Consider the following 16,388-nt stretch of genomic DNA (forward strand, 5'->3'; position numbering starts at 1 on the left):
CATATGATCTTCTACCGTCGTTCGATGACGTCATCAGTATTCTGAAAATTTACATTTTTAATATGATATATACTAGTGACGTTTTAAGATATAGAAGCCCCCCCCCCCCCGCAAGACCTGTATGAGCCCCCCTTCTTTATCACTACATCTGGTGACCCGTAAAATAATTCAACTCAAACTATCAAACTGTTACATATAGGTCTCACTATTTGCGCAAATAGACGTGTTTAAAGGGGGGGTTCTAATTAGTGTTCTAATTTAATTTATCATTTTTTTGCGCCTACGAAAAAAAAATGGCTTAAACTCCTCCCCTTCTACTGTAAAAACCCCCGCTTTACAAACTTATTTAAATGTTTAAATTACCAACGTTGTCATGTTATTGGGTTACGACGGCGAAGCTTATTTTGCGACGTAACAACAATTTATATGTGGTTAATTTTCTATCGGGTATTATAGTGGGCCCCCCCGCTGCGGGGTTTCGCGGGGTCGATGACACGTGGGCCCCCCGCTGCGGGGTTGGCGGGGTCGATGACACGTGGGCCCCCCGCTGCGGGGTTCACGGGGTCGATGACACGCCACTGATATATACAACAAGAACAGTTAGAACATACGCTTGTAAATCTGGGGGTACTAGATTCGAGACTCGACGCCGCTACCATTGTGGACGTGTGGTCACTACAATGGGTTGTCCAAATTGACAGCCATATGTAAAATGAAACAAACACACACAATGTTGAATACGTGCTGGTAACTCATAACCAGGCACAAGGTGTATGAAACAGAACACCGTGTTATAAAGACTGGCGTTTTCTGAATTTAATCATATTTACAGAGGCAAGTGTGTTAACCACTCTGCCATGGCAGCAGGTAATTATTATATGCTACAACAATTCAAATACTTATAAGCGAAACTCACGTCCACCACCATGTCTATAATGCGGTCATGACACGAGATCAGGTTATGTGCTTGATGACTTTGTTTTTCAAGAGCTGGTAGGATTCGGTAGTACCATGTTACTAAGTTGTTTTCCCTACAATTGTAAAATAACGACTAAGTGACTCTTTGGGTGCAACTTGGGAACCTTTTACCTGTATACGGCTAAGAAAACATAGTTTTAATGTTGTCCATTAGTTAATGTTTCCGACTATACATTACCCACACAGTTACATACGTGGCAATTCGTAAGCTTATATAGTCCTAATTATTCCATCTTAGTTTTGGCTACTATTGTAAACTTACTCATCTGAGGTGTTCATAAAAGTGAAAAGTTCTTTTTCCACGTCAAAATATTCGTCGTCGCTCAGAGAATCTTCGTCTACAATACAACTCTTTGTAATTTGTAAACTAAATATTCTTGTTTACTATCAAATGGGTGATAAACGAGAATGAAACTATGGACCATCTTACCCCAACCTACTATGTTATAATCTATTCTATTTCATTCTACTTTATTCTAAGTATAATTTAGTTGCGGATTAACAAAAAGTTTAATAACTGCTTTGTTTTCTCACCAACCTCGGAAAAACAGTTCGTTCCTAATTGCTGCCAAGTTATCGTCGGAAAGATCGTCAGAATTATTTTCTTCCTTTCCGTTCTGTTCGTTCTTCTAAAAGACAAAAAATAAAACACAATAAATGAATGAAGTTGTTTTATACACCCCTTACCTATACTCACGAGTTTGCACATATCTCTTTTGAATAACTATTAATTAGTTTATTCCATTTTGACCGCAGTTATTGGAGCCAGTCGTATATAATGTAATATATAGAGAAATAATCTTGTAACGTAAAACTACACGAGTGATTTATGTTGATTTAAATTTCTGATATCTTTAGACTGTTTTATTTCCCACCTGCCGTTTTTCTTTTTCAAGTCGTTCCTTCTCTTCCGCTTTTCGAATCATTTTGTCCTATAGATACAAGCATATATTGATGTTATGTACAAAAGGCGTAACAGGCACAGTGTTTATAACTAATTCCATTTACATTATATAGACCTATATACCTTAGTTTGCTATATGGTTTTACTACATAGGAAAAAGCATATACTAAAGTGAATTCCCAAACGCCTAATATAATCACATTGTCCAGTCTCGAACCACTTACCCGCAGCGTAAGTTGAAAATTATCCACCAATACAGCGATAAAGAGACTGCAAGTAAAAAGGGTTATTTAACTTTATTAGTGGGTATTTTGAATTCTTACTTACTTAAGAAACACGAAGTATTCGATGATGATGTAGAAAAGTAGGAAGAAAAACATTTGGACGTCAAAATATCCTGGTATAAGAAGAATGAATGAATGAATGTAACTTACTTTATCCTCGCGTGGCCGGAAAACGACAGTCGTTATCACACGGGTTTAACACCTCGTGCCAGCTTACGAGTTACCATGTATGTTACTTTGTGTGTGATTATTTTTTGGGGAATTTTTTCATTTTTTTTATGTATGGCTGATAATTTGGACAACCCATTAGTGACCACTGGGTTGGAGCAATTGTCGTTAAGTGTCTTGCCCAAGGACACATACGCCCACAATGGTAGCAGCGACGAGCCTTGAATCCATTACCGAATGGTTACAGGCAGGCGCGCTAACCACTACGCCACGGCGCCGGAAGATGGACAGTGTTTATTTATTAATCAGACCAGCCTGCATATTCACTAATGGATTGTTAAAATTTTCAACTGTATAGAAAAAACAACCACCCCCAAAAAATACATACGCGGTAACTCGTACAAGCGGGCGTAGTAACATGTAAGATATATGGAACAGAAATCCCACATAAAACGCTTTGTTGCAAATTTTGTATATACTTGTCCAGCAGCGCAAAGATATTTAATTAGCTTTCATTCACTTAAAAACACATACCTATAAGAAATATCCCAGTGTATATAAACTTTTAAAAACTTGTCAATATGTAACTTTTATTTATTAACTATTTCATAATTTAGCCCACCAACCTAACTTGTCAGTAACTCCAGTAAATATCTCAAACCAATCATCTAAAGTCAGTAGCTGGATCAAAGTAAACGACGCTTTTCCAAAATCTCCGAAGTGTTTTGCATCGATGGACACGAAGAGACCTCGTCCAACCACCGCAAATATAACTGTGCGTAAGTATGTATAAGTCTTTTTTGCGTTTCCAGTGCGTAGTAACTATTAGCGCCACCCGAATTTCGTCTTACTTCACAGAACAATAATATCCCATAGAAGTTAATTAGTTATATGCATAGCAAATATCTTTCAATGACCAACGACTTGTAAATAATAAAACACGGAAACCACAAAAGGCACATGCGCAATAGCGTCTGATCCAGATTTAGCGGTCGTAACTTCAAATATATTACTATAGTACAATGGGGGAAGATAGGACACTTATTAAACACATTTTGCCAAATATTTCCAAAATCAAAATAGATGACGGTTTTCGAATTAGTACTATCATTCCTTTATTAATTGACAACAATTTAATAAAATATAATAAAACACACGAGGAGTTATTTAGCGATCCGCATAACAGGTGAAATTTTACAAATTCGAAAACGCACAGGAATACAGGATAAGATGGGATAGTTTGAAATTATTGTTAATTTTGATTAATAAGTGTATTTATAAATGGGAATATACGTAAATAATACTGTACGCTTTGAAAATTGGGTCTAAACAATCTTTTTCTTGCCCTACTGCTATAGTTTTTACATGTTACCTATTTGTATTATTGCACAACAATTGGTATTTTTTGAACGACAATGGGTAATGTTCGAACTTCAATGGGTAAATATTGTATCCTACAAATGTATATGAACTTGTAATAACAGAAAATTGATAATAACTATTGATAAAGTTTTTATTTTTGCTACAAATTGGGTATTACTACTCTGAATGAATGAATGAATGAATGAATGAATGTAACTTACTTTATCCTCGCGTGGCCGGAAAACGACAGTCGTTATCACACGGGTTTAACACCTCGTGCCAGCTTACGAGTTGCCATGTGGTTACTTTGTGGGGGATTATTCTTTTTTTTTTGGATTTTTTCTTTTTTTTTATGTATGGCTGATAATTTGGACAACCCATTAGTGACCACTGGGTTGAAGCAATTGTCGTTAAGTGTCTTGCCCAAGGACACATACGCCCACAATGGTAGCAGCGACGAGCCTTGAATCCATTACCTAATGGTTACAGGCAGGAGCGGTAACCACTACGCCACGGCGCTGGACTCTGCATTTGGCACAAGCCACTTCTTATAAATTATCACCAAGTGCAAATGACCAAATTTCGAAAATATTTTCAAAATATTATCATTTTATTATATCAGTATCTTAAACCCCCTGAGGTATAAATTACTAATTAAAAGCAAATCTTCCAAAGTTTGGCAATGAAAACATACAAAACTACAATGTGGGGGAAGATGCGACTCTAAATTGAAATATATTTACATTAGCAGTATTCTGCAACTTGTAGTTAACCTACCGAGTTTAACAGGCTGTGCTAGTTTCTTTGCCATGTAAACTTCATATATAACGTTAAACCGACATTTTGTTGTTGTTTTTATCTCAAATTAAAGTCATAGCCTATTGACCCCTGCCTATTTTCTTCATTTATATCTTAGTGTTTTTTACAAAACTAAAACTAGTTTTATGAGACAAAATCAAACTGTACGAAATATTCAAGGTTGTTTTATGAAGCTATGAAACTAGTTAAATCGTTCGCACACGCAAACTAAAAAAATACATTGACTTTACTACGATTTAGCAAGCATTAAAAAATAGCACCTTTTACTATTTCGCATTTTTTACCTGTTTAAAGAATACTGTTTCTAGTTTACATATTTTTTTAATATTTAAAAACAGTAATCAGCTTTGACGGGCTTTTTATAAAGTCGTGATAATACTGTCGAAAAATTCTGTAACTTTGTTTTTCTGATTATCATTAAATGGGGCTCCGTAAAAAGAAAATTTAAAAAAAGTCACGTCTGACAAAGTGTCCCATCTTCCCCCACCCTACTATACATCTTTTCGCAAAGTATACTATATGCATACCTAAGAATGTCATCATGAGCATCAGGATTGCTCCTAAAGATTGAAACGAATGGAGGCAAGTGATCAAGATGACTTGGATGTTCTCTAGGAAGCGGATGGTGCGGAGGACACGCAAGGATCGCAACGCACGAAGGACACGGAGGATTCTAAAGATACTCGCCCCTCCTCCACTAAAAGTTCCAGCTCCCACAGTGAGGGGAGCCAACATCTCACTAAGACTGGTGCACACTATCACCAAATCTATAAATAGTTTTAAAGGCGGTTATAATTGTGATCGATTCTGTCAATCTATTACTATATCATTATTATTTATATTCGTTTAATTGATGGCATAAAATGGTTCGTGCGCGCAGGATATTTAACGGTAATTGCTCCAGCAGACACTTATGGGTTGTTAGCAATACACGGAACAAAAATTCATTACAAAAAGGGTTAGGAACAACTTCAACCAAAATATATGTATAATAAGATAGAAAGTTACATGCTTTACCTAAAATATCCCATCCTTTATGGAAATACTCTGATCTCCAAACATAAATCTTCAGCGAGCATTCGACCACATATACAGCCATAAATATTCCGTCTATCACAGCAAAGTAGTAACCGAAGTGAATTTCAATAGACCTCCATGTTGAGAGTACTAACATAAGGGTGTTGGTCAAAATGACAGCCATTATCATCAGGGTGAAAAAGCTGGATTCGACCAGGACGTGCATAGCTGTAAATAAAAGGAATAGTTGAAGTTAATTGTGCTTATTATGTTTCAGTTTCTACTTTCTATAATAGAGCGCTTACATATTTTCATGCTCGTTGCTTATGTCACCAGCATTGTGAGCTTGTTTGTTCATGGAAAATAATCTTAAACTTAAGTCAGTATTGTAAGCCATGCCCAAAAAATAAAAAATATATATTCACCCACAGAGTTATAAACGTGGTAACTCGTAAGCGATCACGAGGTGTCCGAAATATCCGCATACCACGACCGTCGTTTTCCCGAGCACGCATGAATAAAGCAAGTTACTTCTACTTATTTATTCAAATATTTATTTATTCATTTCTACGATTATAAGTTGCACCATGACGGGTCGTACCGTTGTTGCTGACTGTTGTGCAGTGTCGTATTTTAAACAATTCAGAACATATTCGTATTAAGTGCTGTAAACCCACTCACGTAAAAGTGCTAATTAATATTGTGTATGCAAACGAATGAATGTTACTTGCTTTATTCTCGCGTAACCGAAAAACGACAGTCGATTTTATACAGGAGCGATGTTCTGTTTTATACACTTGGTGCCAGCTTACGAGTTACTGCATATGTGAATGGCTGACAATTTAGACCGGTGCTCTTCAACCGGTATGCACGGTGCATCCTGAGTGCGCCAAAATTTTTGATTAGCGGTACTTTTCGACTAAACAGAAACTAATTCTCGATCGCATTTCTCCTTGATGACGTCATTAGTTTTACGTTAAATCAATCAGGGATGCATGAGTTCGTCGCAACAACTGGAGGGGTTTGCCAAGCCCCCAAAAACGTCGAAGGCCAGCTATTTAGACAAGCCATTAGTGATCGCTGGGTTGGAGCAACTGCCGGGTGTTTCCAAAGGTCACATATATAGGCCCACAATAGTACCACCAGCGCTTAAATTCATAACCACTCCTTCAGTATAGGATAGGGCATAGGCATAGGAGTTAGAGGTATAGGCGCGCTAACCAACTGTGCTACGACGTCGGCTAACAAGTTACAATATAATAGTAAGTTAATTCGTTATTAATAAACACACCTTTTCTGAAGTCGCTTGCATGTTCGTAGAATTCAACTTGTTTTTCAACTTCGTCTTGTTTCTTCTTAATATCTCCTAGATGCAGATTCACTGACTGCAGGTCAACGATATTCGAAGAAGGGTTTTGCACTGAACGTAATCGCTTACCGTCCATGCTGTGTGAAAAGGTGTCGAAACATAAGAAGCACAAAAAAGTGGTATATATGAATGAATGAATGTAACTTACTTTATCCTCGCGTGGCCGGAAAACGACAGTCGTTATCACACTGGTTTAACACCTCATGCCAGCTTACGAGTTACCATGTATGTTACTTCGTATAGGTGAATATTTTTTTTGATTTTTTAATTTTTTTTATGTATGGCTGATAATTTGGACAACCCATTAGTGTCCACTGGGTTGGAGCAATTGTCGTTAAGTGTCTTGCCCAAGGACACATACGCCCACAATGGTAGTAGCGGCGAGCCTTGAACCCATTACCTCTAATGGTTACAGACAGGCGCGCTAACCCCTACACCACGGCGCCGGTGTCGCGGAAATCTGGTTCCCCGGAAATCTGGTTCCCATCGGCTACTGCGCATGCGCAGACACGGGACATTTTTATCAGAAATCTATAAATCTGGTTTCGAACGAAGATTACTTGAATATATACATGTTTTTAGAAAGTTTATTTTATCTAATGTGAAAATGTATGTTACTTGAATATATACATGTTTTTAGAAAGTTTATTTTATCTAATGTGAAAATGTATGTTTTATCGTCCTTTTTCTTTATTGATGACGTGTTAACGGTAGAGGTCACTGATGGTCATACGTCATGATGTACAGTTTAAGGTAAAATACAGCATCAATTTTTTATCAAGAAGACAAATCTTTAAAAAGAAATGTACAAAATATGTTGCATCCAACAACTATTATTTTTAGTCGGAACCAGAGTTTTAGATTTCTCAAAAAATAAGTTATAAGTAGCCAATGGGAACCAGATTTCCGGGGAACCAGATTTCCGCGACACCGGATATAGCTGGAAAACTTTGCATAACATGGAAAGTGTGTTAGTGTGTAAAATATGAAGACTACATGCAGTTATACTTTTGAATCCATGTAAGTAAATAAATTCAACCATTAAAATATGGATTCTTTTTGTAAAGAAATGTAAAACAAACCACATTTTATGAGGCGAAAGGGCATCTGATATCTTATTTTTTGAAAATCTATTGTTTAGCCCCTTTTGCCCCTTTCACCTTCAAAAAGAACTAATAAAGTAGGAGGTATTGAACATACGATATGTTACATACCTGTATCTCTTGTGAGACTTTGTGTGGATTGCTTTACTGACAGAAGTCATGACGGTTGCCTTTGTAATTAATCCCTTTGAAAAAATAAAAAGAGTGATAAATTTACAAAATACTTTACCGGAAACAAAATCGTGTGATGTCATAAACGGTTCTGTTCCGTCACGTGTACAGGTCAGCTGTTAGTGTAACTGTAAACTGTAAGTGTAAACGCTTAGTACAAATTATTGAAATTAACGTTACGTGTATAAAACGAAATCTACACCGTTTTTGGTTATTGTAGTACTTCAGAGGAGTAGTTTAAATAGTGTGCTGTAAAATCTAGTTGGAATCTGAGCTTTTAAGCGCACAAAATGCATTGAAACGTGTAAAAGGGTGTTCGTCAGCAATGCGAACAACCGACGTTGCGACCACCTGAAGGGCACGACCAGTCGAGCCACAATATTGTCCAATCGTCTTGGCGTGTGCACTAAGGCGTGGCGGTTGCGGCTCTACGTCACAGCCTTATGTTTACCGATTTTGAGTAGACGACTTGGGTTATAAGAGTTTGCGTAGCAGTCGTTTTATCCCGCCTTTGTGTATCTAAGTGCAATTACAGCGAAGTGAGCATGGCTGCTACGTTTGCAAGATTATTACTCGGCCGAACCAGCGTGCTAACTGCAGTAATGCCTAAAATCTTAACCATTCGAAGCCTCGGCGATTTTTCAGGACTCGGAAAACTCAACCACGTCGCAATTGCGGTGCCCGACTTGGAAAAGGCTACAAGTTTGTATAGAGACGTACTTCAAGCTCCTGTTAGCGACGTGGACCTTCTACCAGAACATGGAGTTAAAGTTGTATTTGTGAACTTACCAAACACTAAAATAGAATTGTTGCACCCACTGGGTGAGAATAGCCCAATATCTGCGTTTCTGGAGAAAAATAAATCTGGTGGGATTCACCATATATGTATTGAAGTTGAAAATATAAAAGATGCAATGGGTACATTGAAAGCAAAGAACATAAGACTGCTTAGTGAAGAGCCCAAAATAGGCGCACATGGAAAACCAGTTGTATTTTGCCATCCCAAGGATTGTGGGGGAGTTTTATTAGAACTTGAAGAATTATGATTAACTTCTGTTTCTACCAGGCAAAATATATTACTAATCTTATGCCATGAAAGTGGGATAGAATTTAATAAAAACAACTCTAGTCTGGGGGTGTGTTACTTAAGAATGATTGCTAGCATGTTCTGTTAAGTTTTATCATGCAAACATTATCACTGTTATATGTATTGTGTCTGTATTCTCTTGTATGAGGCTGAGGTCCTACATTGAGGGCTGAGGCATGTCATTGGATTTAGGCATAAGTCGAATAATTGTGATTTGTGTCTGTATTGCATCATGTGATATCAGATCTAATAGTTTGCAATCTTTTTTTTCCTTTTTATTTACAGTATAGGCAGTTAATTATTTAGGTTGAATCTGTTTTAAAACTAATCATGTTGAGGTACAAGAGCATATCTTCATTATCAAAGGTAATGTAACATTACTCTTACATAATTAGTAATTACACTGTATGTCATGTGAAGATGATCTTATTGTTTTTTATTCAGAACTTCTTTTCCACAAGCACCAGATGCGCCAGCGTTCCTGTAAGTATATTGGGAGTAAATATGCTATATTCAATTATACACATTGTATTCACAATCACAAAGTTACGTATGTGTGGTAACTAGTTAGCAAGCTAGTTAGCATTCATTCATTCATTCATTCAAGCACACAAGGTGTATGAAACCGAACACCTGTGTTATTAAGACTGTTGTTGTCTTGTCATGTAGGGAAAAATAAGTTAGATTAATTCCTATATATTTGCATATGTATATCATTTACAGAATACAAAGCTTTTTATTGATGGCAAGTTTATTGATTCTACAACCGACAAATGGATTGATCTTCACAACCCTGTAAGTCTAACAACAGAAAAAACACAGTTTATTACTTCAGTGCTAAGACTTAACGTGGCTGTTTTATAATTTCTATTGAAACGTCAGCCCAATGAATGAGTTTATCTTACTGCTGCACACATAAACTATACTAGACTGTCTTTACATACAAATTTTATACACATTAACTTCAACATGATTTTACTGCAGGCCACGAATGAAGTGATTACTCGGGTACCTGAAGCCACACAAGATGAAATGTTTGCGGCAGTTGCTGCAGCTAAACGTGCATTCCGTGGTTGGGCTGATAGTTCAGTACTTCATAGACAGCAGATTATGTTCAAATACCAACAGTTGATTAAAGATAATATGGTAATTCTACTCGCATCTGAGTACCTGTACCTGGAACTGGAATGTGTTGAACTGTAAAATTTATATACCACGTATAAACATGGTGTTTGAGAATATTATAAAATCAATAGGCTATTGTCTAAAGGCTATTTCTCTAAAACTTACAAACTGAACTGTTGCACCATCTATGCCACGGTAATTACTAATTAGCCAACTTTTGCCTAAAACTTAAGTCTCATGGTGTGCCTGTTGTAGGGCATCACCTAAGTAGCAATAGAATAGAACCACATCCACTTCTAAAGTTTGTAGGGCAATCTTTATATATTGCAACTTGACCACCTTGGGTTTGTGGAAAAAGAGCTTAATAAGCAATTACTATGACTGTGTTCTTAACAACTAAGCTCTAGTAATATTTTCCATTAGCTCAGTTTTGTATGGATGTTATCTCTGATTTATTTATTAATTACTACGCAGAAAGAGCTTGCAGAGTCGATCACTAAAGAACAAGGCAAGACATTGGCCGATGCAGAAGGAGATGTAATGCGAGGGTTACGTGAGTAGTTGGTGTTATTTATTATAATTGTGTGCTATAGGTTCTGTGGGGTTTTGGTACATATTGGTACAGACACAGTGGTTGTCTTTTCTTTTTTTAAATTTATAAATTACTTTTAGCATATGTACTATGGTACACAGCTGTAGCCATTTAAAAACTTTGTTAATTTAGTAGCCTATTAAGTTTAATCAAAAAGTTAAGAGGCAAATTGGGTGTTTAAATTATTTCTTTTTTAAATCAAGCGTTTTATTTTTTTACAGAGGTTGTGGAACATTGTTGTAGCATCACAAACCTCAACCTTGGTGAAACAATGACATCGGTTGCTAAAGACATGGACACTTTAACTTATCGATACCCACTTGGTGTATGTGCTGGCATCACACCATTTAATTTCCCTGCCATGATTCCATTATGGGTTAGTTGTCTGTGTTGTTTGTAATAAGTATTCAAATTTGTGTAATACGTTACACTTCAATTTTCATAAAAAAGGGACAGAGTGTGGTTTTAAACTGTTTAAAAAGTGAAATTTTACCATGCAATGTAGTTTTTGTTTAAAACATTTCATTGTGATTGAAATATAGTTGTAAGAAACTTTCAAAACCAGCACAACATCTGCAAAAATGTAATAAAAATAAAAAAAACACTCTTTTTGCCTAAATTAATTTTCTTACTGCTAATAAGCTAATTATAAAAAAAAACTGTAAACAAACTATAAAAATCTTAACAGATGTTTCCAATGGCCATGGTATGTGGCAACACATATGTACTCAAACCCTCAGAGCGAGATCCTGGTTGTACCATGTTGTTGGCCCAACTTGCACAAGATGCAGGTGTGCCAGATGGAGCACTTAACGTTATACATGGAGCACATGATGGTGAGATTGTTTAATACATACTTTGCTTATAGGTGTCATACTGTCATTGCTTTTTTAATTAATAAGTCTTCGCTGTGGTGACATTTAGTTCATGTTTTTGGGCTTTGCCAGGGGTGACATTGCTAAAAAATAATTATACATATAGTTGTGAAACATGGGAAATCTTATTGAATAATCTGGCGAATGCAATTTACTTTAGGTCTTGTTTGTTAGTATAGACATTTAACAGCAGGGTAAAAGCTGGTTTACATTTAAAACCAGGGCACTAAAACATTTCGATGTCACCACTGTTTTAAAAGTTGGATTTTTACATTCTAATCCAAAGTTCATTGAAAATTCTTTCCAGCCGTTAACTTTGTGTGTGACAACCCTGATATTCGAGCCGTGTCATTTGTTGGCTCCAATCAAGCTGGTGAATATATTTACGATCGAGCAACTAAGACTGGCAAACGTGTTCAATCAAACATGGGGGCAAAGAATCATGGAATTATTATGCCGGATGCTGCTAAGGTGGAGTAGTTACATTGTTGTAATAGTTTCCGAACTGTGTTTCAAAGAGGGTTGGAGTGTTTAATTAGCAGTGATCCTTAAGTTTCCCTAAATGTTAAAGTCTGGCTGTAAAGACTGATTGACATTTGAGGTAATTATGACATTTGCAACAGGAAAACACTTTAAACCAATTGACTGGAGCTGCGTTTGGAGCAGCAGGCCAGAGGTGTATGGCTCTCTCTACCGTTGTGTTTGTGGGTGAATCAAAAGAATGGATCACTGATATAAAGGAGAGAGCTGAAAAGTTGACTGTAAATGCAGGTACGTCAGGACACAGTAATCTAGGTTTACTATAATGTATTTCCGACAATCCAGGTGCTACAACCCATTAGTGACCACTGAGTTTGGGCAATGTTTGTTAAGTGTCTTGTTTTTGGCTTGAAACTAAAGTGCTTAAACATATAATGTCACCCCTGTTACAACATGGGATTGTCAATGACAATCACCCAACAAATTTGTCATATCACCCAACAAGTATACTGTTACACCTATGCTGTAAACATAATACTGATTTATTGTTACATGTAGGCTGATATGTTGTTACATGCAGGTGACCAGGCAGGAGCAGACCTAGGTCCTCTCATTTCACCAGAAGCAAAAGATCGAGTTTGTCGTCTTATACAGAGTGGAGTTGATGAAGGGGCAAATATACTTTTGGATGGAAGGAATGTTAATGTTAAGGGATATGAGAATGGAAACTTCGTGGGACCAACTATTATCACCAATGTTACTGTGAGTATTGGTGGGGTGATGGGCAACACCACAGTGTGCTGCTAGGTATAACTTATAGAATAAAATTACTTAACTTGTTCCATAAGGGTGAGGTTCTCTGTTACAGTATATTGGGGGACCTAATAGACCATACAATGCTAAATTATATATTGATATATTGCAAGTAATAATATAATAATGAAAATTCTTTCTACTTCAGACTGACATGACTTGTTATAGAGAAGAAATATTTGGGCCAGTATTGGTTGTACTTGAGGCTGATACATTAGATGATGCAATTAATATTACTAATGCTAACCCATATGGTAATGGAACTGCTATCTTCACAAGGAGTGGTGCAACTGCAAGAAAGTTTATCAATGATATAGGTGAATAGGTGTTAATAACTCTTATAAGTATGGGTATAGTATTTATAAAAAGTCAATAGCTGCAGTTTTTAATTAGAGGCGTAAGCATGTAACAATTCATATTACCCGTATGTGGCTTGGTTTTAATCACATCTTCTTTGGCTTGGTTTTAATCACAACTTCTTTGTAGTTTCTAACTTGTTTACTAAGATACATATGGGCCGTATGTTTTTATTAAACTGGTCGGAAAATCAGTGTTTAATGCACCAAACTTGAAAATAATTATGTCAGTTCAATGTTTGATAAAACCCATGTTTCCAGATGTTGGGCAAGTTGGAGTAAATGTTCCAATACCAGTTCCCCTTCCAATGTTTTCATTCACTGGCTCGCGTGCCTCGTTCAGAGGAGACACTCACTTTTATGGCAAAGAGGTAAACAATGTGTCAAGCCTGTATAATTTATTTTATATTTCCTCTGCTTGTGGTCGTAACTGAGACACTAACTGTTTTAAAATGCCAAAGAGGCAGTGGTAGACAAGCATTACTATGAAACTTATCTAACTCCTGGGCTTTAAAGTTTACTGTTTAACTAGTATAGAGATTTTCCGAAGCAACCCTTTAATTTTACAAAAATAATATGTGCTTTTAGGGACTCAAAACATCCGTGGTTATCATTTTTCTGATATTTTATTTTTGTTATATCCAACCAGGGTATCCAGTTTTACACCCAATTGAAAACCATCACCCAGTTATGGCGAGAAGAAGACGTGGAACATTCCAAACCTGCAGTTGCAATGCCTGTTATGCGTTAAACACTTGATATCGCAAAATCACAAAGTTTACCTTTTTAAATTCAATTTTAAGCCAATTAAATCGTGATTAATATTTTATTTAACCGTTCCAAAAGTTTATAGTTTGATTGATTAGTTCTGTGTTTAGTATCTGTATTTGCTTTAAGGTTAATTATGATAACTAACTGGGAGTGTTAAACAAAATATTGAAGTAGTCGCACATTTGTTAAGAGATTGTGCAATTTATAAACCTGACTATTGTACAGTGTTTTTTGGTGTTGTGTAATTATAATATAAAAAGCTTGGCTAATGATATGGTTTTAATCATGTTATCTAAATCCAATAGTTTTCCATTCGGGTAAGGTCCTACAATAAGGCACATCGTTGAAAAGTTATGTACATAAGTGCAGCTAACTCAGTAACATTTGGAACAACTGTTTGCAAAGACCTGCTGCTGCTGCCATATGTCGATGTTAACTAAGTATCTTCATACATACTTTTGCACAAAACAAAGCGTTCGGAAATGGAAATGGTTAAACAGCACTTCCTGTCGAGGTAGCATTACAGTTCGAGAGAATTGTGAAGTACTAAGACATGTTAAGTAGCATAACTTAACGATTGTTGTTTTTTTAGTTTATCCATAAATAATTGTTATTATTTCAATACGAACGTATATGAGGTAAAAAAAGAAACGTAGTTGTAGACCCCAAACAAATATACATTTTTTTAAAGATGTTGAAATATTTCGTGAATTTGGGGACTTTCCCTGGTACAAAAATGTTTAGGTTTTTACTCAGTATCGAGTTATTTTCTGGTCAAATTTCCGGTTACTGAGTAATTTTCTGGTCAAAAAAGACGTAGTAAACAGTTTAGGTACTAGTTTTGGTTTGTGGGGAATGAGCTTGCTACGTAACGTTATTATAAAGTGTGTTCTAAACGGTTGGAAAGATATACCACGCGTTATGTCGGTCAAGGATATTTGTGACATTCGAAAACCTTACAAAGATGAAACAGAAACATTTTTGGAGGTTCATTTGGAAAGTAAAGACCCGATTGTGTTGTTCGGACATTGGTTTGAAAAGGCACGAGCAACTCCTAACATAGACGAACCGAACTCAATGACTTTAGCTACTGTAAAGAGCAACGGCAGGCCTGCCGCAAGAACCGTTCTTATGAAAGGTTTTGGTCAAGATGGGTTTCGTTTTTTTACGAATTATCGTGGCGCAAAAGCTCAGCAGATTGAGCAGACGCCATTTGCAGCGTTGGTGTTTTACTGGCCACAGCTGTGCAGGTCAGTTCGTGTTGAAGGGGCTGTGGAAAAATTGGACAAATTGGCTTCCGATGAATACTTTAACAGGCGGCCAAGGGCGAACCAAATAGCTGCACATGTAAGTCAGAACCAAAGTGCGCCTGTGTCAAGTAGACAAGCCCTACTTGACAGACAGGAAAAAATAACAAATGAGTTCGAAGGAAAAGAAGTGACTCGACCAGATTTCTGGGGTGGATATGTAGTTCAACCTGATCTTATGGAATTCTGGCAAGGGCAGGGATCCAGAATGAGTGATCGTATTGTGTTTACAAAGAAGAATGAAACTTCTGGTGATTTTGTGCAGGAAGGTGATAACGGCTGGGTGTACCAACGACTGGAGCCATAAAGTGTAATGTTAACAATTTTATCTATTTGGGATCTTATAATTGTATTTATTTATCATGGTATCATATTTAACTTTGCATGAAAAGATGAAATATATACAGAATGCTGATAATGTAAATTATAAACTTATTTCAATAAATACCATAAAGTTTTTTTTTAAAAAAACTTTTTTAAATTAAAAAACTTTAAAAACTTCTTTAAAATTTGAACAGCAGCTGTATGTTTGTAACTTTGTTAACTGTACTCAAGGATTGGGTAAATGGATGACAAAGCCAGTACTGTATTTGATGTGACAGATAAAAACACTGATCCAATTAATTTGTTTAAGAAATGGTACGACACAGCACAAGAAGCTGGTGTTGTGAATGCTGATTCTATGATGGTAGCGACTGTTAAAAGTGATGCCACCCCATCTGCAAGAATCGTTTCACTACAAGGTTTTGATGAAAAAGGATTTCGTTTTTCCACCAACTACAACAGTGTTAAAGCAAAAGAGTTGGA

The 16,388-nt window shown here is 36.4% G+C and overlaps 4 protein-coding genes across 5 annotated transcripts; 3 read left to right on the forward strand and 1 right to left on the reverse strand.

Annotated features, from left to right (window-relative positions):
* Nucleotides 1–2: 2 nt before the first annotated feature.
* Nucleotides 3–8,296, reverse strand: LOC149729470 (cation channel sperm-associated protein 1-like). Its single transcript, XM_089887096.1, has 12 exons — nt 8,116–8,296; nt 6,824–6,978; nt 5,533–5,760; nt 5,043–5,282; nt 2,961–3,107; nt 2,210–2,279; nt 2,107–2,152; nt 1,854–1,910; nt 1,517–1,607; nt 1,241–1,316; nt 917–1,031; nt 3–41 (listed from the first exon to the last, which is right to left on the reverse strand). The coding sequence occupies exons 1-12, from the start codon at nt 8,256–8,258 to the stop codon at nt 12–14; spliced, it is 1,398 nt and encodes a 465-aa protein (XP_089743222.1). The 5' UTR covers nt 8,259–8,296; the 3' UTR covers nt 3–11.
* Nucleotides 8,297–8,455: 159 nt separating this feature from the next.
* Nucleotides 8,456–9,552, forward strand: LOC149729471 (methylmalonyl-CoA epimerase, mitochondrial-like). Its single transcript, XM_089887100.1, has one exon. It carries the CDS (start codon nt 8,721–8,723, stop codon nt 9,219–9,221), a length of 501 nt encoding a protein of 166 aa, XP_089743226.1. The 5' UTR covers nt 8,456–8,720; the 3' UTR covers nt 9,222–9,552.
* Nucleotides 9,490–14,546, forward strand: LOC149729472 (methylmalonate-semialdehyde/malonate-semialdehyde dehydrogenase [acylating], mitochondrial-like). 2 transcript variants are annotated; one of them, XM_089887093.1, is made up of 13 exons: nt 9,490–9,628; nt 9,707–9,745; nt 9,986–10,057; nt 10,247–10,408; nt 10,862–10,940; nt 11,201–11,355; nt 11,668–11,815; nt 12,162–12,325; nt 12,478–12,625; nt 12,915–13,096; nt 13,296–13,464; nt 13,765–13,874; nt 14,153–14,546. In XM_089887093.1, the coding sequence occupies exons 1-13, from the start codon at nt 9,593–9,595 to the stop codon at nt 14,252–14,254; spliced, it is 1,566 nt and encodes a 521-aa protein (XP_089743219.1). In that variant the 5' UTR covers nt 9,490–9,592; the 3' UTR covers nt 14,255–14,546. The 2 variants fall into 2 exon arrangements, with proteins under 2 accessions (XP_089743219.1, XP_089743220.1); XM_089887094.1 differs by lacking the exon at nt 9,707–9,745 and having other exon boundaries at nt 9,547–9,628.
* A 148-nt stretch (nt 14,547–14,694) lies between these two features.
* On the forward strand, nt 14,695–16,038 carry LOC149729473 (pyridoxine-5'-phosphate oxidase-like). Its single transcript, XM_089887099.1, has one exon. The coding sequence runs from the start codon at nt 15,130–15,132 to the stop codon at nt 15,886–15,888; it is 759 nt and encodes a 252-aa protein (XP_089743225.1). The 5' UTR covers nt 14,695–15,129; the 3' UTR covers nt 15,889–16,038.
* The last annotated feature ends 350 nt before the right edge of the window (nt 16,039–16,388 follow it).

The sequence above is a fragment of the Ciona robusta genome, chromosome 10 (assembly GCF_009617815.1).
Source record: "Ciona robusta chromosome 10, ASM961781v2".
NCBI classification, from domain to species: Eukaryota; Metazoa; Chordata; class Ascidiacea; order Phlebobranchia; family Cionidae; genus Ciona; species Ciona robusta.